The 20,001-nt window shown below is 39.0% G+C and overlaps 2 protein-coding genes across 4 annotated transcripts in view; both read right to left on the bottom strand.

Moving 5' to 3' along the window:
• Positions 1-142: 142 nt before the first annotated feature.
• sla2b (Src like adaptor 2b) lies at positions 143-9,375 on the bottom strand. The gene is made up of 8 exons (XM_057320037.1): positions 8,963-9,375; positions 5,980-6,116; positions 4,301-4,400; positions 4,126-4,212; positions 3,676-3,779; positions 2,689-2,838; positions 1,609-1,735; positions 143-1,525 (listed from the first exon to the last, which is right to left on the bottom strand). The coding sequence occupies exons 2-8, from the start codon at positions 6,068-6,070 to the stop codon at positions 1,393-1,395; spliced, it is 792 nt and encodes a 263-aa protein (XP_057176020.1). The 5' UTR covers positions 6,071-6,116; positions 8,963-9,375; the 3' UTR covers positions 143-1,392.
• A 6,475-nt stretch (positions 9,376-15,850) lies between these two features.
• ndrg3b (ndrg family member 3b) overlaps positions 15,851-20,001 on the bottom strand; it is a 52,788-nt gene continuing 48,637 nt past the window's right edge. For 2 of the 3 annotated variants that reach the window (XM_057363274.1, XM_057363276.1), the window contains 2 exons: positions 18,092-18,130; positions 15,851-17,125 (listed from right to left, as the gene is read on the bottom strand). In XM_057363274.1, coding sequence (XP_057219257.1) covers positions 16,959-17,125; positions 18,092-18,130 — 206 coding nt within the window. In that variant the 3' untranslated portion in view covers positions 15,851-16,958. The remainder of the gene's footprint in view (positions 17,126-18,091; positions 18,131-20,001) is intronic. The other variant, XM_057363275.1, reaches the window with a different exon arrangement.

The raw sequence follows: 20,001 nt of genomic DNA, 5'->3' as shown, positions 1-20,001 counted from the left end.
AATACTTCTACAACATTTATACATTTTAATAATTAAAATTTTTAGTAAGTTAAACTAATCCATTTTTAAAATTAAAAGTTGTACGAGTTAACATTAATGCACCATGAACTGACATGAATAAATCTATAAGCATTAACTAACCTTAAAATGGATTAATACATGCTGGAAAGCTATAGTAATTGCATTAACTAACAATGAACAATAATGTTAACAAATACAACCTTATTGTAAAGTGTTACCACTTTTATAATAGCTGTTAGTTAAACATGAACTGAAACGTATTGCATGTAATACCCTTCATTAAAGGATGGGGTTTATATGTAGTCCCTAGAGGGCACAGCGATGTAACCGACACCGCTAGAGTTAACATCAATGCTGTCATCACTTTTACGTCACATGTAGAGGAACCTATAAAGCCTGTCAGCATTACTGGACTCAATGGAAATTTTTGTCAACACACAAGATAATGTTCGAGTGGAAAATGGTGTCATCACTCTTATTGGATCTCAGTGTTTTCATAGGATATGTGCCACAGCTTAACCAAAAGAATAATTCTTATCAGAAAAACACAATCCGTTTAAAAAATGCTGAAGCTCCAAGATCGATTGGTACAAATATTCCCTTGCAGCCTGAAAGCAAACCGCATGCATGCAGAAACCTTCAAAGATCTCAAGTCTTCATTTCCTGCAGCACAAAACTGCGGTTCTTTTTGTATGAACAAGACAATGGGTGCAAAGTCTGACAGGAAACGCCTCATTCAAGGTACTCTTGTACGAAAACAAAGATGCCCTTGTTTATCAAGCACGTTACATTAAAACAGAGATATGCACAATAATTCACATTTACATTTTAATTCATAAATACACTTTTTAGTAATGATTAGTAGAAAACAAATCCTGTTTTGAATCTCATATTTCATAAAATCATAATTCGGCTACACAAAATAGTCACATTTGTTTCTGCGGACACTAATAAACAAAGAAAAGTTCCAGTACAAGTGACATGGAAATGGATGTGTACGTCTCCCAGCTGTGTTCCCCCTCCCACTCGCTCACTCCTCTCCGTCTTTCCTTCATTCAGTTTCTCTTTCATGTCCGCCAGGAACGAGTGACATCTTTATCTCCAGCACCCACTCTGGAAGAACAGCAATGACTCAGCGCGCTTGGCTCCGCACCATCAGTTCGCTGGGTACGGTTATTGTGTATCTCTTCGATTGAGATGCGCGTAAATACACCGATGTGTTTTAGAGCCATGGAAATCTGAAAAAGAGCCTTTGCTGGGTTGGTTTTGGTCCCATTACCATCGTCCCATCATAAAGTTTCAGACTAGGTGACCACCCAAGAATCTCACGACTAGCTTCAGCTCATGCCCGTCTTTGACCCCTCGTGCCCATCAGCAGTCAGCAATCATACAGCAGTCCTCGCACTCTTCTGTCATGTAGAGGTAAGAGTTCATCGCTTCCTTTAACCCTTCGCTCACCAGAGACTCTTCTGCGCCATCTTTACCCTTCCCAAAGATCATGGATCTATAAAGAGAACAGAGTTAAAAATGTCTTATATGCAACAGTTTTGTGAGGTCAGTATCAAATAACGTGTTGTCAAATCGCACCTGTTCACATCTTTCCAGTTAATCGTGGGCCTCTTTATGGCTACCGGAGGGCCGGTTACCACGGGAACATTGTTAGAGCCGTGGATGAAACAGGGCTCTCCCAGTGTACAGCACAGCCCGTCCGATACTGCTGAGGAAGAGTTAACATTTCAACTCTGCACACAACACTCATTCAAAACTGACACACAACTTCAAACTTTTCAACTTCGAAATCATGTGAAACAGGTTCAGGGCACTTTACATTCTGGATTTAAATCTGGATTAGTTTTACATTTCTGACAATGCAGAGAGATTGAGACGGAATTCAACAGCAAAGCAATGTTCTTTATGGGCTTAGGCTACGTTTGGGACTGGTTTGTTGTCATTTTATTTTGCATTTCATACAAGCAATAGAAATAGGGCTGCGTAGTTATGACAAAACCATTGAAATATTGCAAATGCGCATTTTACAATGGTTTGCAATAACTGAAAGACTTAAAAAGTTGTGTTTAATTAAAGTTTTAGGTTGATGCAGATAGCAGAGAGACTGGCTATAGAAATGTTATTGCCTGCATCATGTGCTCTGATGTGTGGGAGATGCTCCATGATAAGAAAGAATGTGAAAAATGTACATGCAATATTTAAAAACTGAACCAACATATGATTTGATAAAGTTGATTTTATAAACTGAAAGCATTATCATGTTGCATTCTGCATTATTTGACATATCACATTTTTCTTCAATATCGTGCAGCGCCATTTCAAAGCACCATTTCAGTTTTCCTGAATGTACTATTTATCGTGTGTTTGGGTAAAATGATCCTTTGTTTCCTTCTGTGAACTACTAGCAATATTTCTCCCAAATTCCAAATAAAAATATTGTTTCTATTTGCATTTATTTGCAGAAAATGAAAACTGGAGGAACAGGTGAAAATAACAGAAAAGATGCTCTGTATTTTTTCAGACCTCAAATACTGCAAAGAAAACCAGTTCATATTCACTTTTAAGCAATACAACAGTAATCCTTCTGTCTTTCACATTGCTGAAATTTGGAATGGTCTCTTGTTTTTTTCCATGACTGCATGTGTAATAATTATGTACCCGAATAGTGTGCGACCAGGTCTGAGAGGGTTCGGAAAGTGAGTCCCAGAGAGATGTACATCCATCCATTCTCAATGCAGTTGATACGGTAGTGTTTGACAGAAGCGTGTTCCTGCGACCCGCTCCTACGCACAGACAATGTGTGGGTGCCTGTTTAAACAAAATGTGCATTATATTATAAAACACATAACCTCAAAAGTCTCTTTATTTTCTCTTTATAAGGTGAAAATTACAGTGATTTTGTCAGTTAAATTTCAAATGTAATCAAACTTACTGGAGCTACCTGTGCGTTAAAGGGTTTTAATGCACACCTTCCAGCCAATCAGAATCGAGTATTCAAAAAGACCATGGTATAAAACCCTTTAACGCACGGCTAGCTGTGGATTATCCCTTACTTATGTACTGCTCATGATGCTGCTGACACAGTGAATTCTTTGATTAAAAAACTACTGCAAAAAAAACATTTTCACAGCAAAACAATTATAATAATATTTTTGTTGTGTTTTCAGTTACAAATCAAAAATTCTTAGTCACCACAAAATAAAAATGACAATTCTTATTTTTTATGGAATCATTTATTTTAAATTAAACGATAATAGAATTGATTAAAAATGTAAAAAAATTACTTAAAATTCATGTGCCCTCATAATCTTGTTACAACCCCTGGTTGCTTGTATGCTTGTGTTTGAGTGTGTGTTGCAGGAATGGAGGCCATTCATTGGCTAATGGGTAGCTGCTTCTGATTGGTGTGGCTGTTTTGGGGAGGGCATTAAAAGCCTGTCTCTCCATTCATTGTTAGCTTGCTAGCCTGCCAGCAGCTTGCTCATTTATTGTCTTGGGCCTGTTTTTGTCATGTTTTGTTAATTGTAAGTTAGACACCCTGTGCTTGTGATCAATATGAGAAACTTCACACAGTTTTAATTCTCTTGTTTTTTCTTTGGGACACTATAAGCAGCAGCATCAGTGCATGTGTGTGTGTGTGTCTACCTGGATAGGTCTCGCTCTCTCTGATGAGAAAAGATCCGGCCTGATTATGAGGGAGAAGCAACAGTTCTTCTGCTTTCCGTCTGTTGAGACCTACAAACTGCCACCTGCACACACACAGTGTTAAAACTCATGAGTGACAATATAGACCAACTTAACACAACAAAGAATGTACAACAAAGTAGAAGGGAAATAAAAATTGGTCATGGGTCATTGTGGGTACAGTACACCCCCACACAGCAATAATCACAGCACACACTGTACCCAGAACACAGACAGTTATTAACCCACGCCACGTTCCTAATGTCATAAACCCCACTTTAGAAACTGTAACTGATATCATCACCCCCTCTGGAGGAATGATGATGTCAGGGGTGGGAAGAACAGCCCACCGGACCCTCCCTGTGATGTCATAACAGATGTATATACAGAAGAGATGATTTAAAAGCTCACCTGTTGTACACTCTAGCCGTGTAGTTGCTGGGGATGTAGCTCTCCTTTCCTGTGGCCGATGAACTTACTTTCCACCATTCACCTTCACTGTAACATGCACATTAAAACATCAGATACAGACACAGAAAAAAAACCTAAACAAAATTACAGGTTGCATAAAAGCATCTGGACTCACTCGGACAAAATGTTCAGCCTCTCTCCCACTGTGATGGTGCAGTCATCTGGACCTCTGGACGGATAGTCATACAGGGACACCACCACGTATCTACCACTGTCTGTACAAAGGTAAAAAACAACAATGTTGGTTTGACCACGTGACCGCATCTCACATCTCTATTTATGCCAGATCTATGGAAACAAGTTGTTTTAGACACCTGAAAAAACATGAATGTTGTAACAGGAAGTACATTCTCCGAACATCTGAAGCACGTCATATCACCAGCTCTCTTTGTACGAATATGTACATTCTGGAGAAAATCGTGGAGTTCGCCCACCCAGACGTTGTGGCCACAATGCTAGGGTGTTGTGTGTGGTTGCTAGGCACTGGTTTGTGGTTGCTAAGGTATTAATATGTTGCTATGAAGATGTTTAGTGACCCAAGTTAAAATAGCCCACCCACAAAGGTCTGTGACATTTTTGTCCCCTAAAATAGCTCACGCTGCTCTCCCAATGCAAGCATAGGAGATGTGTTGGCAAATTATCTAATTTGGGAAACGTAAAAATAAAAAGAATAATAAAAGAACAGCTCTCGTTTACATGATGTGCATGTAAGTTATCATGTACTGTATGTACACTACTGTGACTAAACCGTTTCTCATGATCTTAAAGGGACAGTTCACCCAACAATGAAAATTGTGTCATGATTTACTCACCCTCAAATTGTTTCAAACCAATATAAACTTCTTTGTTCTGTTGAACACCCAAAAAAATATATATATTTTAAAGCATGTGGGAACAGTTCTGGGGCACCATTGACTACCATAGTAGGTTTTTTCTTACTATAGTAGTCAATAGTGCCTCAGAACTGTTTACTTACAAACATTCTTCCAATTATAGTTTTTTTTTTGTGTGTTCAGCAGAACAACAAAATTTATACAGGTTTAAAACAACTTGAGGTTAAACTATCCCTTTAAAGCTTTTTTTCAATGTTTGAAATTACTGTGTTGGGCACAATTACATTTTTCTTTACAAAAGTGATTTCTTTCATTGGAAAACTTAAACTTTATTTTAACAATTATTTTGAAACGGATGACTTTGGACAAAAATGGACAAAATAATAATAAAAAAAGATGGAAGATCCTTCAATACTGTTTTCAAAAAGTTTCACGGGGTGAAAGTTGCCTTTCAAGAAGTTGCCTGATAAAATGCAAAAAGTATGTTTTTACAGAATCTAGTCAAAGAGTGAGTACTTTGAATATGCTAAAATGTAAGTTCTGATTGATTGTAGATGCTTTAAGTCGTTTAAATAATTCTTTCAGTTACATTTGTTGTATTCTGTGAGTTTACTTTCATTCTAAAATGTGGAAAAAAATAAATAAAGAATGAGTGCTTCAAAACTGTCAAACAGTTAGTGTACGACTGGTAGTTATTTGAATAGTTGTTCTGAAAAAATTATAATCTCAAAATGATCAAGAGCAAGTGTAACGTTTGCCTTGGAAAGCACCACTAAATGCTGTTATTGCAACAATAAACCAAAAAACACACACATTTGACAAATCAAAGTGTCTGTTTGACACTATTGCACATGTACAAACTTTTATTACTGCACACATTCAAGCACAACATCGATGTGTTGTGCTAAAAGTTGGCATTAGTACATAATATTGATGGAGGTGCATTGCATGCTAAACTCACCTAAGGACAATGAACCGGCGCTCTCCTCTGGGCCCAAAAGTGCTGCATGTGCATTAGACCCGTGCCGATCTTTACTGGGGCGACTGCCCATGCTGTTCTGGAGGGTTCAGATGCACAATACTGGCGAGAACCACAATCTAAAGAGACGACCATGAAAACATAAAAAAATGATTTTAACATTGTCCCTAAAAAAATGTTACAAAAGAAAAATACAGTGTACAGTTTTATCAGTAAAATGTAAATGTAATGTATCAGGTCTTGGGTTCCTTATGTCACGCTATCAATGAAGGAAGGAAGGATGCTGACAAAACCACTTGTGTACTTTCATCAAAACTTTCCATCCGCACTTTCAATATCGAACACTTATTTGTTAACTTGGCCGTACTAAAAATAGATCAGGTACTGAGAACATTCTACTCTACTTGTTATTACTCAACTCAACTTTATTTATATAGCGCTTTTACAATTTTCATTGTTACAAAGCAGCTGTACATGAGACACATTGACTACAAGCAAAACAATCAAAGTTGTACCTGCAAAAACAAGAAAAGGTTGAAAACACAGAAGACAGACACACCCACACACAAAACACTCCACACACACAACACGCACACGCACCAACACACACAGACACAGAGACACACACACACACACACACACACACACACACACGTACGTACACAGACAAGTACGCACACACACACACGCTCAGTGAGAGCACACATTTAGGATAAAGGAGAGAGAAGCACAGGTCAAATATAGCAGATAATAAATTCCTATATGCAATATTAATAAAGTAAAACTTTAAGATTCTAAAGCAGCCCCCCGGTCAGGCAGATAGTGCAAAAACAGTATGCAAATGGTGGCGAGGAAACGTCAGTAAACCCTGTTATTTTCACAAGTCAACGTGTGTATGAACACGTACAGTGTACTCAACATATTCAACTGATTTAATATGCAGAATAAAGAGGAAATGATGATATGAGTCATATATGTGATTATGGTAGTTAAAATGCTGAGGTTGAGTTATTCAACAGTGTCCCATGGGGGTCGGTGTGACTGAAATAAATCTTTTACTGTAAAACAGCAAATGGAAATCAGCTGGTGTATGTCATTTGAGTTCTCCAATCATTCATCAGCTTAATTGTAATTAAACAAATAAACTAACTAATAAATCAGAAATCTGATACATCACTTACAGATTACAAAAATCAACATTTACTCATTTGGTTGATGGGTCACACTTCAGTATAGGGGGCAATTCCCGCTGTTAACAAACCATTAACTATGACTTGTTTCCCCAATAAACTCTTAATTTGTTGCTTATTCATAGTTAGTAAGGTAGTTGTTATGTTTAGGTATTGGGTAGGATTAGGGATGTAGAGTATGGTCATGCAGAATATGTGCTTTATAAGTACTAATAAACAGCCAATATGCCAATAATAGGCATGCTAATAACAAGTTAATAGTGAGAATTGCCCCTTATACTGAAGAGTTACCTGGTTGATGCTTTTATCCACGCTATTTACAAATAGGAAAGCATAAAATCTATAAATACATTTTATTACATTTTTATAACAACTTATTACATTGTAATAACCTAATAGGTGCAACAACAGCTTTACAATCAAAGCGCCTTCATAAACCAAAGACTATTACTATTAATGTTTGATGATTTTTTGGGACAAGGTTTCATATCACATTGTAGATATAGTGGCACTGGTCCCACAGTTCTATGACATGCATCGAGCAGATGGTCACCTGGTACCCACAGATGGGCCTCACTGGGTCATCAGGGTCTCCAGGTCCAAATGACAGACCACATACCCAGTGTACAGAAATAACACAAGTAAATAATTGCATGTGCTTCATAACCAGAGATATTAGAGTCCAATATACACACTATACAGATCACAGCAGCTTTAACACAGGAAGGCAGACAAATTTACAGGCAAAAGGAGGATGTGTAGAGAGACTAATATTCCATATGAATAATGTGGAATAGTTCACCCCAAAATTAAAAGTATGTCTTCATTTCATTTCAAACCTGTATGACTTTCTTTCTTCTGCAGAACACAAAAGAAGATATTTTGAAGAATGTCAGTAACCGAACAACGGCAGTACCCATTCACGTCTATTGACTGGACACAAAACCAATGGGTACTGCCGTTGTTCTGTTACCAACATTCTTCAAAATATCTTCTTTTGTGTTCTGCAGAAGAAAGTCGGGTTTGAAATGACAAGAGGGTGAATAAATGATGACAGACATTTTGGGTGAAGTTGAACTATCCCTTTAATAATGTAAATGCCCACTTTTATTATGAAACATACACATTTACCCAAACGTGTGCAAAACAACTCTTTTAGATCATCAAAGAATCTCATACTATTTGTATGACACTTCTACATCAAAACTGCACACAAAGCTACAAGTTACACCTTTGAAATGTTACACCTTTGAAGTCACAGCAAGCCATATGCGCAAGCATACATGTCAAGATACGTGAGATTGCGATTTTTTTTACATTTAAAGTGTTAACATTTTTAATAGACATTCATACGGATTAAAAAGAAAGCTGTCTTTAAGCAACTTGTGATTAAATTGAAGACCACAAAACAAAACTGCTGGTTCTTGTCATTGGAAAGACTTATGGAATCTCAAATTCTCTAATTTTTCAAGAAACTGAATTAGCCTAAAATGTAATCATTTTTAACATTTTTAAATTATGTTTGTGTAATTATGTCAGTTGTTTCCCCACCTGAAAATGTGTATATAGTAGTTTAGCTCTCATGAGTGAACATTGCAGTCTAAACTGGGGTGAGCCATCCAAGTTTAAACCCAACAGTTGGTTTTATCCATATTTTGCCCAACAATGGGGTTAAACAACCCAGCATTTTCTTAGGAATGTGAATATTGATCAAATGCAAGCCAATTTACATAAAAGTAAATGTGCATGAACTGAGGATAAAGTTCTTCACTCACCTCATGGTCCTGAAGCTAGCGTTGATGACAATCGTTCCTCTCTAGCAATCCAACTTCTTATGTTTATAAGAATACAACAGGCCTCAAAACTGACAGAGCTGAGTGGTTGGGTTTAGAGTCAGGTGGAGTATGAAGCAATGTGAGCTTTGCGTGCACTCTGACACCAGCGGCTCTATTTACTACACACTTGCACTTCCTGTGACGAACAGATTTAACTGTCACTACATTGCTGACGTGCAGAGTTCTGACATACAGAAAGACTTGAGGTGTTTTGACACAGATGTTGAGGGAAAAACAATAATTGATGCTTTAGACTGCACATGTATTACTGTATATATTGTTGATATGATTCAGCCAACATTTTTAGAAATGATCTAGTCCTATTTTTTGCATATCATACAGTGCCCTCCACTAACCCTTGGTAAATATGAGCAAAGAAGGCTGTAAAAATAAATCTTCATTGTTTCTTATTTTGATATTTTATTTAAAAAATCTACAAAATTCCAACATTTCACGGAAGGAAAATAATTTGAAGTAGGGAGAATATCACATTGTAAAAAAATGTTTTTTCTTCCATACATGTTGGCCACAATTATTGGCACCCTTGTATTTAATACATTCTGCAACCACAATTTGCAAGAAACCAGCTCGGGGTGTTTTCTTTTCAGTCTGATGAGGTTTGAGAATACACTGAGAGTCAACTGAGTCCATTCCTCCATAAAGAATTCTCCAGATCCTTCAAATGTTGGTGCTTCCTCTTCTTCAGTTTATCCCACTCATTTTCTATAGTTTTCAGGTCAGGGAGCCCCCGCCACTAGGCGTCTATACGCTTCTCGTCCTGGTGTTCTTCCCGTGGGGAGAACCCAAGGAATTGCTCGATCGGGTCAGTGTTGGCATACCTACAAGAGAGACTCGAGAGTAACCTCTCCCCATCCACGTTGAAAGTGTATGTAGCCGCTATTGCCGCTCATCACGATCTCGTGGAGGGTAGGTCTCTCGGCCAACATGACCTGGTCACCAGGTTCCTTAGGGGTGCGAGGAGGGTGAATCCACCTCGACCGCGCTCCGTACCCTCTTGGGACCTTAATGTGGTCTTACAGGGCCTTGGTACAGCCCCTTTTGAGCCCCTCAGAGACGCCAGTCTTCCTCATCACACGATGAAGACGGCACTCTCGATGGCGCTCGCGTCTATCAAGAGGGTGGGGGACCTCCAGGCATTTTCTGTGTCCCATGGGTGCCTAGAATTCGGACCCGGTAGTTCTCACGTTGTCCTGAGACCCCGGCCTGGTTACGTGCCCAAGGTTCGCACCACTCCCTTCTGGGACCAGGTGGTGAACCTGCAGGTGCTCCCCTCTGTGGAGGAAGACCCAACCTCCAACGTGTTGTGTCCAGTACGCGGTGCATCCTCTACTTGGACTGCACGCAGAACCTTAGAAACTCTGAGCAGCTCTTTGTCTGTTATGGGGGACAGCACCAGGGGAGGGCTGTCTCCAAACAGAGATTGGCGCACTGGATTCTGGATGCCATTGCTTTGGCATACCAGTCCCAAGATCGCCCGTGCCCGCTTGCAGAGAAATCCCACTCCACTCAGGGTATGGTCTCCTCGTGGGCACTGGCTCAGGGCGCCTCTCTGGCAGACATATATACACTGCGTTCCAAATTATTATGCAAATGATATCTTTCTCTGGTTTTCCTAATTTGTCGATGCAAATGACAGTCAGTATAATTTTCAAGTAATCAACAGTTAGGGTACATTTGGAATTTTATTGAACAAACCTCCCACTGACAACAGTATTTATTTAAAAAATGAAAAACTCAAAATGCACTGTTCCAAATTATTATGCACAACAGAGTTTGAAAACATTTCATAGGTTGTAAAAAACTGAAAATGGTCATTTGTTGAATTTGCAGCATTAGGAGGTCATATTTACTGAAATCAAAAGCTATTTCAATCAAAAACATCCTAACAGGGCAAGTTACATGTTAACATAGGACCCCTTCTTTGATATCACCTTCACAATTCTTGCATCCATTGAACTTGTGAGTTTTTGGATAGTTTCTGATTGAATTTCTTTGCAGGATGTCAGAATAGCCTCCCAGAGCTGCTGTTTTGATGCTAACTGCCTCCCACCATCATAGATCTTTCGCTTGAGGATGCTCCAAAGGTTCTCAATAGGGTTGAGGTCAGGGGAGGATGGTGGCCACACCATGAGTTTCTCTCCTTTTATGCCCATAGCAGCCAATGACACAGAGGTATTCTTTGCAGCATGAGATGGTGCATTGTCATGCATGAAGATGATTTTGCTACGGAAGGCATGGTTCTTCTTTTTGTACCATGGAAGAAAGTGCTCAGTCAGAAACTCTACATACCTTGCAGAGTTCATTTTCACACCTTCAGGGACCCTAAAGGGGCCCACCAGCTGTCTCCCCATGATTCCAGCCCAAAACATGACTCCGCCACCTCCTTGCTGACGTCGCAGCCTTGTTGGGACATGGTGGCCATCCACCAACCATCCACTACTCCATCCATCTGGACCATCCAGGGTTGCACGGCACTCATCAGTAAACAAGACTGTTTGAAAATTAGTCTTCATGTATGTGTGGGCCCACTGCAACCGTTTCTGCTTGTGAGCATTGGTTAGGGGTGGCCGAATAGTAGGTTTATGCACAACTGCAAGCATCTGGAGGATCCTACACCTTGAGGTTTTCGGGACTCCCGAGGCACCAGCAGCTTCAAATACCTGTTTGCTGCTTTGCAATGGCATTTTTGCAGCTGCTCTCTTAATCCGATGAATTTGTCTGGAAGAAACCTTCCTCATTCTGCCTTTATCTGCACGAACCCTTCTGTGCTCTGAATCAGCCACAAATCTCTTCACAGTACGATGATCTCGCTTAAGTTTTCGTGAAATATCTAATGTTTTCATACCTTGTCCAAGACATTGCACTATTTGACGCTTTTCGGCAGCAGACAGATCCTTTTTCTTTCCCATATTGCTTGAAACCTGTGGCCTGCTTAATAATGTGGAACGTCCTTCTTAAGTAGTTTTCCTTTAATTGGGCTCACCTGGCAAACTACTTATCACAGGTGTCTGAGATTGATTTCAGTGATCCAAAGAGCACTGAGACACAATACCATCCATAAGTTTAATTGAACAATATAAAATTAAATGTTTACGACACTTAAATCCAATTTGCATAATAATTTGGAACGCAGTGTAATGCTACTGGTTGGGCTACGCCCAGTACCTTCGCAAAGTTTTACAACCTCCGCGTGGAACCAGTGTCAGCCCGTGTCTTACACGCTACTGGCGTATAAGACAGGCATCTGGTTTGGGCGTACACCTGCGAAAGCGCATTCTCCCCTCTCCAGGCAAGTCTAGTGCGCTATCTAGCCTCCCTACTTCCCCCCTTAGGGTGAAGTAAAGGCATTCTATCCATCACTAAGCATTTTTGGCATTATGGTAAACAGACCGGGCGGAGCGGTCCAGTACTGGTAGAGTCGCACCTGCTCAGGTGGACCCCTATACTAGGACTGTTGCCCCATACGTAGTGACTCGCCTGCAGGGTCGTCCCGTATGTTGAATTCCTCACTCTTGGGTCCCCTTTCCGTGAACCTGTGACCTCCCCTCCGGTGGTTACCTCACCTGGGTTCTGTACCCCCATCCGGGCTGACACAAATTCTTACATGTTGTTCTCCCCACTGGTGAGACCATGTTGGTGTCTCCACATGTAACCTCCCCTTGTGGTAGGATGTGGCCTCCGTAAGACACTCTTCAAAGAGGAGAACAGTGTTTCCCCAGTGTTCTTACGGCGCCGGACGGTGTCTCGCTACTAGAGACGAACGCCACCGCCCGTGATGGCTGTCGGTACAAGCTTCTCAGTATGCTACTAGTGCTGATCCCACTGGAAGATTAGATCTCGCAGTAGCGGTCACAACGTCAAGAGACCAACTGAAGGGGAACGTCTCGGTTACGACTGTAACCTCCATTCCCTGATGGAGGGAACGAGACATTGTGTCTTCATGACACAATGCTTCGCCGACCGGCTGCAGCGACCGGTAGATACCTCTCAGGTTCCTCAGCCCAAAGGATGAGTGAATGGCCACCGCCATCTCCCTTTTAAACCGTTTGTATTTTATTTTTCTGACACAAAAATTCAACTAATTTCTGCACTTCTCCATCTATGATCTTTGAAAAGTCTTTGGCCACACAAAATATTCTCTTTGCTGTGCATTACGTGACACATTCTCTTTCAGGCAGATTTGCAACATCTCCAGTCACTGAAAAAAAAAACTTAGAATCTACTTAATAAAATCCTCGTAACAATTTGCACTAATTGTTTAGCTGCTTTAATTCAAGTACAACTTACTAACCAGAATAAAGTAAATTCTACTTATTAAATACATTTAGTTTATGTTAAAATATCAAGTAAATGTTACTTAAAGTAAACAAAAAAATGACGCTGAACAAAAACATGTGTCTAACTCAAACTTCACGGATCACTTACTTTCATATTGAAATGTGCTATTTTTTTTAACAAAGTAGATGGTCAAGTAAGAAGAGAGTGGTGGTTTCTATACTGGCATTAGCACAGTTACTGCTCAATAAGTGAAATAACACACTTCATGACTAATAGCGTACCTCCCTCAGCCTAGGCACAAAAGCACCGCTCTTCTGAACAATGGTAACAACTTAAAAACCCAAACTTAAAAATAATACCAAAACTCTCCTAAACCTCATAGATAAATCAACAAAAACCACGAACAAGTCTTTCTTTTTACTGAAAAACACTTAAAATGACAGTTAATCTTTAAAATGAATCTCCTAATGCAGTCAGATACAAAGCATACTGGTCATACAGATCAACTGCCAAGGTAGTTATATCTACAAAAAAATTTAAAAACAGGAACATAATTAAGTATATTTTAATAATTTATTTTCATAAAATCTACTTAGGCACATAATCATTTTTTTCAGTGCCATTTAAATTTAATTATTGCCCTATTAAATCCACTTTCTATTTTGTGTAGCTCAACAATCTTTTGCTGAACATCAGAATTATATTCTTTGGTTTTGCCCATTATGATAAATGATTAAGGGGGTTTGGGCTTTACTTAATATTATTCTCCTGTGCAACAAGAAGTCATGACTGGACAACATCGTGTTTCTAGTCACCTTGGTGTGCTCAGAAAATTTAAATATTAATGTGAATATACTTGGGAGATATTTTTCTCATAAGAATTTCAAGGGCCGCCAATAATTGTGGCCTGGATAAGATTTTTTTTTCACAATGTGATATTCCCCCACTTTTAATTTGTTTAACTTAAATGAAATGTTGCAATTTTGTAGATTTCAAATAAAGGATCAAAATGAGAAACAATGCAGATTCTTTGCTCATATTTACAAAGGGTGCCAATATGGAAGGCAATTGCCATAGCAATAACTGTCATGGAAACTGAATAGAGTAAGTCTGGCTAGAAATGACATCCATTAAGCTCCAATTTTCAAAGAAAACAGATGTAGATTATAATTCATATTTTATATTTCATATTTGTAGTTGATAATTTCCTTGGATGCATTAAAGCGACAGTTCACCCAAAAATAAAAGTTCTGCCATCATTTACTCTTTCAGTTCAGTTGTTCCGAATCTGAATGACTTTCTTTGTTCTGATCAACATAGGAAAATATATTTGGACGAATGCTTGTAACCAAACAGTTCTTGGACCCCATTGACTACCATAGCATGGAAAATAACAATGGTAGTCAAAAGTGTCCGAGAACGGCTTGCGTTCCTACATTTTTCAAAGTATCTTCTTTTGTGTTCAACAGAAAACAAAAACATTTCTAAAAGCAATTTTTCCTACTATGGGAGTCAATGGTGGTCAAGAACTGTTTGGTTATACACATTCTTCCAAATATCTTTCTCTGTGTACATCAGAAAAAATAAATTTATACAGATTTGGGGCAACTTGAGGGTGCGTAAATGTAGACAGAATTTTCATTTTAAGCTGAACTGTCCTTTTAAGAATGCAGTCTCTATATAGCCTACCTTCATTGCAATGCCATCCATCATTAAGCAAGACACTATTAGAGGTTTTATAAATTCAGTGTTAAACACAAACACAGCACAATGTCAAATGTTTTTTATAATATAAACCATCACGTGCAAACACTTAATTCTTTTAACAAAATGAGTGAATTCATTACTGCATAAAAGTGGGATGTTGGGTGGTTAACTGGGTTACCAAAGTTCAAGTTCTATTTAAGAAATAAAATCAGCAAATCTCTGAGCAAGATCAATAAGTGTACACAGAAAAATGAACACTTAGGTAGAGTGATTATGAAGGGCGGATGGAAAGAGGACTCAGCATGATCTCTTATCAGTTCTCTTTCTGCTGTGGTCATGTGCCAAGTGTGTGTGCAACAGCTGCTATAAATAGATTCAAAGTGTGTCATCTCAGGCCGCAGTCAATAAAATCTAAAGAGTTGATTCTTGGGATTGGAAACGAACATCTGAATTATGTAACACTGTTATGGTGTTTTTAATAGCACTTTTTAATAAAATAACACCTCACTGTGTTTAAGACAATTTTGAGACTATCATATGTTCCTTTTTAACCCTATTAAAGGGAATTTTTTTCCCACGTATAATGAAAAAAATGTAACTTTACAGTCTTTTTCTGTTTTTACAGATCTTTCATGTATTCTTGAAATACGGTCAAAAAAACGTAAATGTAGAGAAAAAGACTGCAAGTTTACAGGAAACCAGCTGCCATAAAAGAATAAAGTAATACAGGTTTGTTATGACAGGAGGGTGAATGAATGATACATTTTCATTTTTTGGCTATCCATCCCTTCACTCATACTCATACAATAAAACACACAAGGGTTTATGTACAACTACTTTATTTCAATATTAGTACAAACAGATATACTCAGCGGATAGTATGCAGTACAACGTCCTGTAAATGCTTGGAGGACAAAGCACGACGCATAATCACAAACTCACTCAAGGCAGCGGAACATCAGCAATTGACAGAAAATTGCCATCCATTATAGGAACAAAGACCAATAGCAATAAAGTTAGTCAAAATAATAAGCTTATTGAGATATCCATCCACTGTACAGAAGAAATGGAGAACCATAAACGCATCTATAATCGGTGTGTTTAAGAGCAGGCAAAGTGCTTGTGTTGTATAAGCTACAGATCTCTTAGTGCCTGTGGTTTCTCTTTACAGACCGGCTGATGTCTGCCACTTCTAGGACAGATCGTTTTAGTATGTTTAGTATGTTACTTGTTTAAATACAAACCTGGGCGACCTCTTCGCTGGACCGGGGGGCTTCTGGTAAAACAGTAAACCAAAGAACCAGATAAAAACCCAACAGAATTAAGTTATACAGTCTGTAGAAAGATATACATGAACAACACGAATATAAATGTCTAGTTTAAATATGGGTCATGCTAGACACTAGCTAGCTCTTTTAATGACCTATAAAAGACAACAGAAATACAACAATAACGGCAATAAATGAAAATCCAAACAAATGACAACTTCAAAAATGAAACCAATTCTGAAAATAAATGACTTCCAGAAGTGGAAAAAAATGACAAGAGGTGGTTTGGTCATCTCTATAGAAAACACGAGGGCAAGGAAGACCTTAGAGAGACTGAGAGAGGGAAAGAAAACACTCTCCTCTGAATGCTGAATATACAACAGCCTCCAACTAAATATGTAGGCATACCAAGTGTGAAAACATCATAAGCGTAAACAAATTCAAGAAATAAAGAGTTAAGCCTATCGGGATGAAGGTAAAACCAACAGGTGTGTGTGCGTCCATGCATGGATTACAACAAATCAAACATTGCATCCCTTATTCGACCAGATCATTCTGGTCACAGGAGAACAACAAGTAAACACAGAAAATGATGGAGTGGAAAAAGAAAACTGAGAGGTGCCGGTATAGAGGTGAATGATCTCAATTGGGGAGAAGGTGATTTAGCAGGACACCTCCATGGTTTGTGGTCTGGTCTGGTTGTCTTGGACGGAGCCGCCCTCCATCTGTGGGCTGGTGGGTGCACGGCTGCGTGAGCCGTCCGCTGAACCCATGCTGGAGGCAGAGTGGGTCCTAGACCGCACCAGCCGGGTCATGCTAGCGGTGGGCACTGGGAGAAGGAGAGAGAAAAACCAGAGGAGGTGAAAATACGCACAAAGCTATGAACCTGCTTGAAACATGGCGAGTGGAAGGATCCTATGTGGGGGCATGTGGCTCAGCGGGTGGTCCCAGCATTTGGATCCAAACATATGGAGGACCAGGAAGGGGAGAATAATGAGTGGACTGCACTGATTGACATGTTATAAATCTTATTAAGAAATCCCTAGGCTGAATCCCAATTTTCACAGTTGTCAAGTGTGAACACTACGTTTGCATTAACTACCAAGTACAAATGGAATTGCAGTTCGATTGTATCGTACCACGCAATGCCATAACGGAGCATTAGAAACTGCACAGCGCAAGGGATTGTGGGTTATTTTATGCTAAAAACCATGCGGGGTTCAAATTTAGAAAGATATTAAAAAACTGTGCAGCTTAATGTACTATGATTCGAGAAGCGCTAGTCATAACTTTGCGCACTACATAGTACGGATATGCAAATTAGGATTCAGCCCTAGAAGTCATTTGTGAGACTGAAACCTCTCTAAAGGTCACCGAGGTCACACATCCACCCTGTTCGGACACTGCCGTCATTATTCTCCCATGAAGGAAAGAGAATCCTTGAGTCAGGGTCAAGCTCAGATTCATTTTAACCTTTGCAGCAAAATGAATAGTCAGATAATGCAGAATGTGGCATGCAAAGTAAATGCGTGTTTTTGGTAAATCAAAGAAAAAAATCCTGTCGACAGTGAATAACAGTGTGCATGAACACACACAAACACACCCTTTCAGACAGTTTATAATCATAAACAAACAAGGACAACATACTGACAAATGTCCATTTAACATGCTTTACACGCTAAGACCACGTGACTGAGGCAGGAGGGATGTGAATGGACAGACAGTGAGGACAGGAAGAGATGGTTGAGATGACGGGCTTAGGCGCAGCTGAAAGTGCTGGCTGATCTCCTGGTACCTGATTCGCTGTTCAAGTGGCTGAGCAGCACATGAGGGACTGTTGCCATTGGATATAATTGTTCAACAAGGGAAAGAAAAGAGGGAAAAGCACAATAAGGTAGAAAAACGAGGGACACGGCAAAGAGAGAGAACACTTGATATTACCTCCCGGAACAGCAAGGAAAGAGAAAAGGGAATGGCAGATTAAGCAGAAGCTACAGGACAAGACGCAAGGAAAGTAGGGAAGCAAGAGTGGGAGCGATGGGTCACAACAAGATATTTGGCAGCCAGCGGGAAAACAACAAACCTGTGATTTTTATTGGATAAGTATGACTCAGTTTGGGATATTTGAGATAATATATTAAGGTATTAACATCTTTTAAGTGTCAATGATACTGTGTGGCCTACATTTAACTTTCAGTGGACCTCAGCAAATAATCAATAACTGTTGAGGAGTTTTAATTTAATTTCACACAATATATAATAAAACATTAATATAAATCAATATTCATTTACATTAAAAATAAAATAAACTGTTATATTATAACCAAACACAGACCAGAAGTTAACTTCAGGCTAGACGCTTACATCCGCTGAAACAGTCCATCAATCTCCAGTTAACGCTCATTGTGGTCAAAGACAATATGAAAGTACACAATGAGAAAGTGAGAGAGTTTCTGTAGAAGGGAAACGGTCTTCTGTTGGGATATTCCCCCAAAATGTTGTGTGTATGTGTGAGGCGGTTGTGACAGGTGAAACTAAAAATCACACAACACAAACAGTAACAAAGAAAAGAACACAACAACTAACAACCAATCCCACCTAAAAGACTGAAAACAGTGGAATTCACCGGTGATCCCCTCCCCTCGATGAACACACACACATCAATCACAATCAACAAATTTATATTCATTTCACTCATTGTTGACTCATACTACATTCACAAATATTTCCACAGACACAAAATTATACAGTTGTAGATGTATGTTAGGTACTTTTCGAGTGTAAACCACAAGTATAAATGTGTGTAATGAATTAGATCAAATGTACAGAAATCTTGCAGGGTAGAATTTAATTGTCAGTAAGTGAGCAGCTACTGTGTGCTGGATTGTTGCAAATGTCAGAAAAACTTGACATTCATTTCGTGTTGGCAAAAGGTGTGTTCATATTTGCAATTTCCGTTTTATTTTGGTCCAGACCAAAATAGAAAGAAAAAAAAAGTAGTCCGCAGTGCGCACGTGCGCAGCTTAAAGAGAACATTGGCTGTAATATTTCTGTACCCATGCTTTAAATTTTTAACAAAAAGTTGCCTGCGAATAAACAGTAATTTACAGTTCGCGGACCCCTGCTTTACAGAATTGCAATAATTGCATCATTTATTTTTTGCAATTTTTCCCAATAAGTACTGTGATAATGCCATTATTGGGAATTCTTTTTGCCAAGACATCCATTTAGCGAAAAGCTGATATTGTGACAGCCCTATTCCAAACCTGTTGCACCGTGATTGGACAGTTTTTATTATGTATATTTTGTTACGGAACAATATATGCATATGATAGTATATTTACCAAGCTGACAACTCAAAGCGTTTTTCATCAAACCAGCCATGCCAAATGTGACCACAGCCTAATTTTATTTCTGAAATTAGATGATATCACATCTACCAAACAGCCAATAAAACATTTTTTTAAAAAGTGACCTAGTGACCAAACTTACCCCACTTCAAAGGTAAGCTGTGTCAAATGGCGCAAGCCCAACCATTGATGGAATAAGGAAACAATTTTAAATGTAATTAATGAACAAATGCTTTTATATAATTCAATGCACTATGCCATTTTGATTTACTACACTGACAGGTGACCCATCTTTCCCCATCCTCCACAAACTCTGCACTAATATCTAACATTATGTGTGCAGTCTGTTGAGGGT

This window comes from Triplophysa rosa, linkage group LG21 (genome assembly GCF_024868665.1).
Source record: "Triplophysa rosa linkage group LG21, Trosa_1v2, whole genome shotgun sequence".
NCBI lineage: Eukaryota > Metazoa > Chordata > Actinopteri > Cypriniformes > Nemacheilidae > Triplophysa > Triplophysa rosa.
The sequence above is the reverse complement of the archived record's forward strand: the minus strand, read 5'-3'. Positions and strand labels throughout refer to the sequence as shown.

What these genes read in the sequence shown, in the direction of transcription:
- sla2b (XM_057320037.1), bottom strand. Translation starts at nt 6,070, where the DNA reads ATGGGCAGTCGCCCCAGTAAAGATCGGCACGGGTCTAATGCACATGCA. An exon ending in ACGGCTAGAGTGTACAACAG is followed by an intron (nt 3,780 to 4,125) that starts GTGAGCTTTTAA and finishes GTGTGTGTGCAG; the next exon opens with GTGGCAGTTTGTAGGTCTCA. An exon ending in AACTGGAAAGATGTGAACAG is followed by an intron (nt 1,526 to 1,608) that starts GTGCGATTTGAC and finishes TTCTCTTTATAG; the next exon opens with ATCCATGATCTTTGGGAAGG.